This window comes from Cylas formicarius, unplaced genomic scaffold (assembly GCF_029955315.1).
Source record: "Cylas formicarius isolate icCylForm1 unplaced genomic scaffold, icCylForm1.1 PGA_scaffold_10__41_contigs__length_53128322, whole genome shotgun sequence".
NCBI classification, from domain to species: Eukaryota; Metazoa; Arthropoda; class Insecta; order Coleoptera; family Brentidae; genus Cylas; species Cylas formicarius.
In genome coordinates, this window is record NW_026844214.1 from 37,975,158 (window position 1) to 37,984,834 (window position 9,677).

At 33.1% G+C, this 9,677-nt stretch overlaps 3 protein-coding genes across 3 annotated transcripts; 1 reads left to right on the forward strand and 2 right to left on the reverse strand.

Moving 5' to 3' along the window:
• Positions 1-42: 42 nt before the first annotated feature.
• Positions 43-2,372, reverse strand: LOC132700335 (pre-mRNA-splicing factor CWC22 homolog). Its single transcript, XM_060667572.1, has one exon. It carries the CDS (start codon positions 2,288-2,290, stop codon positions 119-121), a length of 2,172 nt encoding a protein of 723 aa, XP_060523555.1. The 5' UTR covers positions 2,291-2,372; the 3' UTR covers positions 43-118.
• A 1,579-nt stretch (positions 2,373-3,951) lies between these two features.
• On the reverse strand, positions 3,952-5,463 carry LOC132706084 (uncharacterized). The gene is made up of 3 exons (XM_060677172.1): positions 5,349-5,463; positions 4,144-4,329; positions 3,952-4,087 (listed from the first exon to the last, which is right to left on the reverse strand). Exons 1-3 carry the CDS (start codon positions 5,425-5,427, stop codon positions 3,969-3,971), a joined length of 384 nt encoding a protein of 127 aa, XP_060533155.1. The 5' UTR covers positions 5,428-5,463; the 3' UTR covers positions 3,952-3,968.
• A 2,018-nt stretch (positions 5,464-7,481) lies between these two features.
• On the forward strand, positions 7,482-9,656 carry LOC132706090 (uncharacterized). The gene is made up of 3 exons (XM_060677186.1): positions 7,482-7,682; positions 9,102-9,215; positions 9,290-9,656. Exons 1-3 carry the CDS (start codon positions 7,601-7,603, stop codon positions 9,385-9,387), a joined length of 294 nt encoding a protein of 97 aa, XP_060533169.1. The 5' UTR covers positions 7,482-7,600; the 3' UTR covers positions 9,388-9,656.
• Positions 9,657-9,677: the final 21 nt, after the last annotated feature.

Genomic DNA, 9,677 nt, shown 5'->3' on the forward strand with positions numbered 1-9,677 from the left:
TTGCAAGATATTGTCCTAATGTAAAAAAAGCAAGAAACATCCAACAGTTATATAAAATATTTATTTAACAAAAAATACACAATTACTTATTTACTATAATACAAATCCTACAGCTTATTTATCGTTTTTTCTTCAAGTTCTTCTTTATGATCTTTTCTTGTGATTTTGATCTTTCAAATACTTTTTTTGTATTTTTAAGTTGGGATACGTTATCTTCATGTCTACTTTTTACCCATTCATAATCTTTTTTATCCTTTGAATATTTTTTAGTCTGTTGATGTTCAGATTCAACTGAATGTCTTTTTCTCTTGTTTCTAGAGTGGTCATCAATATACTTTTTCTTACCATTCTGGTCATCTCTGTTGTGATGCTCCTTTTCTTTAGAATATTTCTTGTCATTAAGTATTTCCTGTCTAAACTTTTTTTTCTTTTTTTGATGCCTTTCTATTCCTGAACTGGAGGAACTGGATGATTCTGATGATGAATCCTCGCTTGATGACTCAGATGAACTGCTACTACTATCAGATTTCTTCATGGTAGGAACAGTTTTAGGAATATTTTTTAAATGTTCTCTCAATTCATCAGTTAATCCTCCTAATCCAATAGAAGTGAAAAAATTTATTGAAAACCTTGTATTTTTGGGATTATCCCTAGGAAACAAACCAGCAAATTGCTGCTGCATTGTAGGATCTTTCAGACGCGCATTTAGCTTTCCAAGACCCATATATTCAGCAAGTTCCTGGAATAATATTTTGATAAAAATTCTACTTGAACTATTTGTATCTTCTTCATTCATTTTCATTATTTCTAAGACTTCCCAGCCTATGGCATCTGTAAATAGGAGATGTGCAAAAAATTTGCTTACATTCCTTAGCCTGTTAGCATCCAGTCTATGGGTTGTAGAGTAAGTATCTTTAAAAATTTGCTGAAATGGTTCTATATAGGTTTTATTTATTTGACAAAACCTTTGTGCAAGCAACCCATAGAATTTTTCATATGTTCGCTGTTCTGCACAACAATCCAAAAACATATGACACAATTCAATTTCTTGCCCCGGTTTTAACTCCATTTTTAAAAGTTTGTGAGCACATTCTTCAAAATCTAAACTTGACTGAATTGTTAAGTAAATAGTTCTTCGCAAAACTATTAAATTAGTTTCAGTATTGTCAATAATTCCACTTTGTTCTTTCACTTCTTCATCTTTATCACTTTCATCATCAGACTCCTCCGAGTCGTCAGACTCAGCGGAAGAGGCGCTACTATCACTCTGTAAAATCTCCTTACTAAGCAACTTATATTTACTTTCATTTTGTTCATAACTGTCATCAAATTTAAATACATTTAAAATTTCTTCTGCATCTGACTGTACTGCATCATCAAGTTTAATCAAATGCGTAAACTGATCATCTTCTTCAACAATATCCAATTCTTCGATTATTGCTGCATGATCCTTAAACCCATCTTTTCTTATTTGAAACATTACTTCAATCATGTATTGAATCCTTTTTTCCAATTTACCCTCATGAAGAATATTTCTTAACATTTCAAAAATTGCATTAATTCCTCTGCTAGACACTTCTGATAACTTTTGTCCACACTCTTTCAAAAATGCTATAGCAACTTCAACAGAATCATCTGTTGGTGTTTCAATAAGTAATGTTAGTATTTCTAAAGCCAAAATTTCATGAGCAACAGACTGATTGACCAAATGTGCAACAAAAATAGAAGCAGATATGCATATGGTTTTATTGTTTTGCTTAAAGCCTCTCTTAAATTGCAAAACCAATCTTTTTAACAAAAGCTCTCCTACATTTGGAAATTTAGAATTAATAACTGCCACCAATGCAGCATAAACATTGGTAAATGTTGGGGAAGCTGCTTGTGCTTGTATGATTGATTTACAAAGCAATCCTCTTCCTCTAATAATATTTTCATGCAACAACTCCCTAGCTATAATTCCAATATTAGAAGTATTTACTTTATTAATATATCCATGAATTGACTTCTTGAGCGCTTCCCAAGCAATTCTTTGAAATGCTACTGATGATTTGTCAGTTATTTCGGCTTGCATCATTCGTAACTTAGCTGGAGGAATGTAGGCACCTCCTGTTTTTGATGTTAACATGTCCGCAGATTTTCTTTCCCTTGGTTTGTTGGCTGTATCTTCAGATTTATGGTTTCTTTCATTCCTATCTAAATATTGTTTTGACTTGTCTCTGTGACGCGCAGATTGTTCATACTTGCTCCCAGAAGGAGTTTTAAAATCACGTTTATTTTCCTTTGAAGACATTTTGCTTTTTTGTTATTTTATAAAATTTATAAACGCTTTCTGTTATTTGTTAAACATAACCTGCACACTTCAAATTACACAATGGAGGACTCACGGCATTGATGATAGAAAAAAATGTCAGTTCAGCAGAACTTCTGTGGTCTCCCATAGGCATGTCTACAATAACCATTTACCCAATATAGAATGTACTGTTTATAAATTGTGTTTCAAATCGAAAACGAAGAGAATATCCTTACAATGACAAGCACAAGTGCCTGTATTAATAGCATTGGTGGAACTATATAGCTACTAGAGATAAACAGGCCCCGCCTAATGCTGATAACACATGAACTTGAACTATAAAAAAAACGAGCAGGTCCGTTCAGCATACGCATGCGCGAGATATAAAAACCTCGTTTTTAACCAATGAATGCCTCATTCAAAAACCAACTTGGCCGATGACAGTACGTTTGGATGCGACTTGTTTGCGGCAGTATTTTCTCAAAATATGTCTAGATCTAGTTAAATGTTATGGGTTCTATGTGTGAAATATAGTCTACTAGCTATATGGATGGATATGAATAACTCGTTAGAAATAAGCTTTAAGCTAATTTTTATGTTATTAGGCATTAGTTTATTATGCAACAAGTGCAATAAACCGCCTTTCAGCCACGAGTTTATTTGTCACGAGCGGAGCGAGTGTTCAATAAATGAATGACAAAAAGTTTACCAAACGTGTTGCATACCATACTTTTTCTACAACCGTTAGTTTTTGGATACATTTTTGCAAAACAACACAAATAAATTCACTGACATGACTGTCAGAATTTACAACTGTTAACATTCAAGCTGTGCGGTAATATCTCCGAGAACATCCGATTGTTCTCAAACCCGTGCGGTAATATCCCGGAAATGTCCGAAGTGGCTCTGATCTGTGAGAAATGAAACAGACGTAGCAAAATGACAGTAGAGAGTAGAAAATAGTACATCTGTAAAATACCTAATTACGCACCGATGTAGCGTGCGGGAAGTGTCACGTCAGTTTCGTTTCCCACGAATTCGAGCCACTTCGGATATTTCCGGGATTTTACCACACGGGTTTGGGAGCAATCGGATGTTTTCGGAGATATTTCCCACGCTTTGAATTTTGATTTTAATATACTATTATGCAACAAGTGCGGTAAACGGCATTTGACTCACGCGTTTATTTGACACAAGCGGAACGAGTGTTTAATAAACGACTGACTTAAAAAAGTTTACCAAACGTCTCGCATACTGTACTTTTTCGACGACCATTAGTTCGTGGGCACATTTTCGCCAAACAACATGAATACGTTCACTGACATGATCTTCAGAATTGACAATTCAATGCGTGGGAAATACCTCCGAAAACATCCGATTGCTCCCAAACCCGTGCGGTAAAATCCTGGAAATGTCCGAAGTGGCTCGGATCCGTGGGAAACGAAACTGACGTGATAAAACGACGCTTCCCGCTCGCTAGATCGGTGTGTAATTAGGCATTTTACAGATGGGAGCAGAAAAAAGCACTGACAAATAATGTTACACGTTGATTTAGTAATTATTTAATGAAAAATTTCGTTACTTAAATCTATAAAATAAATAACTAAAAATTAAAAATTACCCAATACGAGAACTGCAAACATTCTTATAAAGTACGTAGATATATACTTAATCAGCGTTATTTTCGGTAAAACATAAATTTCGTACAGCAGCAGGCGGTTATCAACTGGTGTTCGTGGCAAGAGTTCGCATGCAAGAAACTGCAGTCTGCAAACTGGCATTGGAACGGTAAGCGGTCTGAAAATAATAGTTATAACTATCTATTAATTTGGACGACCACTTATAATTATTACCGTACGGATTGTTTGGATCGTGACAGCAGCAAGAATCGTGAAATAGTTTATCACTGCAATAACTAAAGACGGAAGAGTCGCAAATCGGACATCTTCTTTTTAGCAAATTGTTGCTGTATGGTGTAGATAGGGAATTAAAATTTGGTTGTTGGTTGAACTGCGAGGCGATTGAATTGGAGTAAAGTGCTGAAAACATATAAAAATATAATCAGTAACTAAGGGTCTTAACGTTGCTACATGTGTTCACAGAGTGTTTAGAAAAGTTGGTACACACCGGCGTAATTGCTTAATTAAAATAATTTTCGTTGTCACTAGGATTAACTCACACTTTCGTTGATCATACCATATATGTGAATAACGTTAATATAGGAACTATATACCGCGTGACAAAAAAATGTGTATGAGTTTTAAACGGCTCGACATAGCGATATGAAATTTGGGTAGCCTAATATATACAAAATGTGCGATTTTTTAATAATATGAAGTCAGTGTGTGCACTTGCGGTTTGAGCGGAAATGACGGTGACTTTTGAATTTTAAATGACACACCCTACATTTTTTCTCGTAGGACCACGATAAAAACTATACAACAGGCCAACGGATATATGCGAAGCATATATCACCTTTTTCTCCATTCGATTTCAAATCAGAATTTGAAAACTTCTCGATGCACAGAAGCAAATCCTCCTAAGTAATATCTTATTTTTATAAAATCGCATCTGCTAATCTTAGATTTTCCTTATTTTTTTACTTATTTACTGTTTTGCAAAATTTTGAATACTCTGTTGATAATAATAATATAATGTAGGTATTGGAATTTAAGTAATTTAGCAAAAAGCAATTTCTTAACTTGATTTTAGCTAATAAAACAAATTACTTTTAAAAAATCGCATTTTATTAGATCGAAAGAAACATTTTGAAAATGAATACGATTTTGAGCCCGTTAAATTTATAACATATAAAATCGCAAATATAAAAAATGTAATATGCAATATTAAAACAAACCTTTTGAATTTTATTTTTATGTTTCGAGCAGCCTATATTAGTAGATAATTGCTGCTGTGAAAATGTCATATTTCTATCTTATATATTTCGCAAAAGTCCAGGGGCGACATTACATAGGATCATAGCGTACAAAACGATAACGAAGCAAAACAACGAAAAATACTCTACGCTATCCAAATAGTTGAATGAACTTATACTTGCCTGTAGATTCAACCACTGTAACCACCAAGCCACCAAAAACCACTAAGGAACAAAAACAAAAAATAAAATTCTTAAACATTTTGAAATTTTTGATGTGTGTGTATGTTGTCAATGATCTAAGATGAAATGAGAAACGCCGTTTCAATCCTTCCTCGAAGAATTTGCATATCATCTAACTGTATTTTCGAATATCGAACGCCGGCTTTTATTGTAACTTCTTTTTCGTTTTATTTCGGCATTGGCGTAGCAATCGCTTAATTATGTTTAAGGTAAAAGCTCCTTAAAGCATATATTGCCACATTCTATAATATATTTTTAGAATTCATACAAAAAAAGGTCAAACGACATTAGACTTAATGATGTAAAAGTAATTACGACTACGAAGATACGTTTTTAAAATCATAAGGATGAAAACATTGAGAAAAAAGCAATTTGAAAATAAAAAAAGATAAATAAATCTGAAACTTTGAATACAGTTCCTTTATCGAACCTAAAAATGGTATAAAAAAAAGGTTTAAACATTTGCGGAGGGTTTTTCATTGCGGAAGGTTACAGCAAATTTTTGTTATTTTGAAAACACATGACATTCATTTTTCTTATCGCCAATCCACATTTTTTGGAATTTTTGTGTACTTCAAATTTGGCAAAAGTTTTACTTTTCACGAAAATTGTGTCGCCTTTTTCAACATTGTGACAACTCTGTAGACGTTTGCACCCTGAAACGCCGAAATACGAATTTTCATAATTTTTTATCTCTTTCGATAAGATATTTGAAAAAGTTGGAAAAGTGACTAAGAGTGAACATAAACAACTAAGTGAAGGAATAAGGAATATTTTTTATAAAAATGTATTTAAATTGCTTTTATTTTCTCTGGTGTACAGTGGGGTAAAAGTAGTGTAAAATTGGAATCTAATTCCACACGACAAATCTCAAAATCCACAACCAATTAATATCACTTCAATTTTTTTGGCAGTATTAGCTCTTTTCTAACAGATATGTAGAAATTACCTATAGCAAGGACAAATTTTCCATGGATTTTCAAATTTGATATAAATATTTTTTTTACCTACCTGTTAGTAATAAGTATGGTCGACGATTGTTAACTTTTTTTAATATCCTTTTGTTTGCCGTTTAAGCAATCAGTGTTAAACTAACTAGGCAACGCTAAACCCCAAAAAATTAAAATTTAACTCAAAAATAATATAAAATAAATTTTATGATAGCAATTTAAGCTGGGACACACTGTATATATTTTTTGTGCTCTCTTTATCTGTGTTTACTTTAGGTATGCTGGAAAAGTAAACAGCCAAAAAACGTCAAAATCTAACTTACTGAAGTTATTCTAGCCAATTTAACATAATTTAAAATTGGACTTTAATCTTAAAAAAGGAAAGAAAAACTTCGTTACATAAAGGAAAAAAATTAACAGAAAAACCGCATTTTAAAAAATCGTTGCAGGTCGTGGACTCCGGTATTAACAATTTCATTGAGCTAGAGATAAAATACAGTGGCTCTAGCACGGAAAAAATTGATACGCCTTTAGAGGGTATAATATTTTCGTAGATATGCGCATTACGCTACATTTCAGCCACTAACCTGCACTTTTGAATCATTTTATGCAAACAAAAGTTTAAGGACCTACATCTATTTCTTATGATATTATTAAATCTTTGTTACTCGCGGCTTTTCAAGTATAATTGCTAAGTTCTTCTATCTTGTATAATTTATACAGTAATCTATTAATAAAGGCTTTTTTAAAATGAAATGAAATTTTTAAATATTCCGTGGAATTTCGGCATTAATCGTATACTTCACTGCACTAAAATAAACAAGTTTCGACGACTATGTCTTCCAGTATATTCTTCGGGACAGAAATTTAATCGAATAACGGTTATTAAGATTGAATTCAAGATTTTATCAATTTTTTTCTATAAAAAACACATCGCAATGACTGGCAATTTATAAACTAATAAAATTTGTTCGTGAAAATTCAAGCGAACACCCTGTACAAATCAGACGCGTATAGCAGATACACTTTATGTAACAGAATGTAATTGCAAATCGGAAGGACGACCATTATGCGTTGTCCCCAATAAATTCAACAAAAAAGAGTTACTTGTTGAAATGTTTTCACCTGAAATAGCGCATGAGACTGCGATCAAACTGCCAACGGCGCCATTGTAATCGAGCCCATGTTAAGTATGCGTTTTGCTAAATTGAAAACTGCATTGTAAAACAAAACTTTTTAAAGATGTGCAAAACTAAAATTACACTTTCATGTTTACTACTTTTCTATACGACAGTGTGTTCAGGGTTTCTTCAAATGTCGAGGGGTAAGTAAGGTTACGTGGAAGGTAAGCGAGGGTAATTTCATCAGTTTAAGAATTTTTAAACTATTCCCTTTCATGTATATGAAGAATATGTGTTGTAAAAATATATGTGTAAAATACATATTTACCTAAGTGAAGTGGAGTTGGACGAGTTACAATATTTAATAAAAATATTAAACAAAAAAATGCAACAGAACGCGCAAACAGATTTTGTTTTGTGACTGCAAATTTCTTACTTTTTATAAAACTTCAGGATTCCTCCTGCGTCGGTTTTTGTTGTGTCGAGCTAGCTAACATTTCGGCAATCATTCTGTTGCCTTCTTCAGAGCTTGACTGAAACTGGCTCGCATTTTACTCTGTACCTGATTTTATATTGGTTGATGGGGGCGGAGCTAAATGACTGGCATAAACACCGTATCGGATGACTGATTCCCATATTGGTAACAGGTAAAGACCTGAGTCGCGGTTAAGATTGTTAGGTTGTTTATAGATTTCTATAGACTCTATTATTTTTCGTTGGTAGAAGAATTGTTTACGTAACAATCTTAACCGCGACTCAGGTTTTTACCTGTCACCAATATGGTAATCAGTCATCCGAGACGGTGTTTATACCCCTGATTTAGCTCCGGCCCATAAAACAATATAACAGCAGGTACAGAGTAAAATGCGAGCCAGTTTCAGTCAAGCTCTGAAGAAGCCAACAAGGTGATTGGCGAAACATTAGCTAGTTCGAGTCAACAAAAACCGACGCTGGAGGAATCCAGAAGTTTTATAAAGAGTATTACAGTAGCCTGTGGAAGTTTCTTTGAAAAATTCTCAATTTTCTTAATATAAAAAACTGCTACAGAGCAAAGTTCGTACCGTAAAATTCTTTTCGGACTCCTCCGTAAAACGGATAAGCACAAAAAATAAATTTTCCGATCTATTATGGTTTTGATGATGCAGTTTTTAATAAATTAGTTTTCAAAAATGCGAAACAAATATATAATGATATGTGGATTAGAAGCAGTCGAGAATTCAAGCATTGTTGATTACTTCGACATCCATTTAGTTTGTGCTTTTACTTACCTTTTTTAATTTTAATGTTTTGACGGGTTTTTCCCACATATAAATATCATGTGTCCGCCATTGAGAGGTTATTCTGTATAATGACGGAATGTGATAGGAATTCCGAGGAATTTGAAGAAATTATACATAATATAAAACATTACCATTCAGCTTCATCATTTGTTGTATAATAAATTGTATAATTTGCTTTTATTTTGTCGAGAATTTTAATTTATTGCAATAACTGTAATTAAAGTTTCCATTTTTAACTCCAAGATGTCAAAGTTGTGGCTAACTAACGAACTATAATAAGCTTTTGTGTCTAGTTAAACTTTAATAAACGGTTTGGGTGAACTACCTAAATTTTAAATTCAGATTTCGAAAAGATGATTGGGTTGGGTCCTTCGTGCACGGGATGTTCCAATCGTTATTGCAACGATGACAGGAGTATCATTTTTGGCTACTGCTGCGGATGTGCAAGACTTAGAGGTAAAAATACTTGTATCCTTACTATGTTGCGAAAAATAGAATTTTCTTGATTCTACTATCAGTTTTGTTTTCAGACGTTTTACCAGTAGGATGTTCAAACTCGATAGTATGCCCGCTGAATACTCACAAACTTTGTATTGACTTTGAATATATGATGCACTGTTGTTGTTAAAATAAATATTGGATGAAATCACGTATTTACTGTTGTGCAGCATCCACTCCTAGTCTTTTCTTGTGAACATGAGTAGAAGGAACAATAATTTTTCACGAAATACGCAATTCTTGCAGCTTTATCATGCTTCGTAGCTTGTAGCTTTTAAGATTCACCATCTTAACAGCCATAAATTTGGAATGGAATTTTTCACAGCTTTTCTTCAATTGAGGTTTGGTTTAAGCTGATCTCACTTTATACAATAAGTTCCATTTGAATTGAATCTAGTCTTTGAGTGTTATGCTTTTATT

Coding starts and splice junctions, on each gene's coding strand:
- LOC132700335 (XM_060667572.1), bottom strand. CDS start 2,290: ATGTCTTCAAAGGAAAATAAACGTGATTTTAAAACTCCTTCTGGGAGC.
- LOC132706084 (XM_060677172.1), bottom strand. CDS start 5,427: ATGTTTAAGAATTTTATTTTTTGTTTTTGTTCCTTAGTGGTTTTTGGT. Junction 4,330..5,348: donor TACAGTGGTTGAATCTACAG/GCAAGTATAAGT, acceptor ATATGTTTTCAG/CACTTTACTCCAATTCAATC. Junction 4,088..4,143: donor CGATCCAAACAATCCGTACG/GTAATAATTATA, acceptor TATTATTTTCAG/ACCGCTTACCGTTCCAATGC.
- LOC132706090 (XM_060677186.1), top strand. CDS start 7,601: ATGTGCAAAACTAAAATTACACTTTCATGTTTACTACTTTTCTATACG. Junction 7,683..9,101: donor GTTTCTTCAAATGTCGAGGG/GTAAGTAAGGTT, acceptor TTTTAAATTCAG/ATTTCGAAAAGATGATTGGG. Junction 9,216..9,289: donor CGGATGTGCAAGACTTAGAG/GTAAAAATACTT, acceptor TTTTGTTTTCAG/ACGTTTTACCAGTAGGATGT.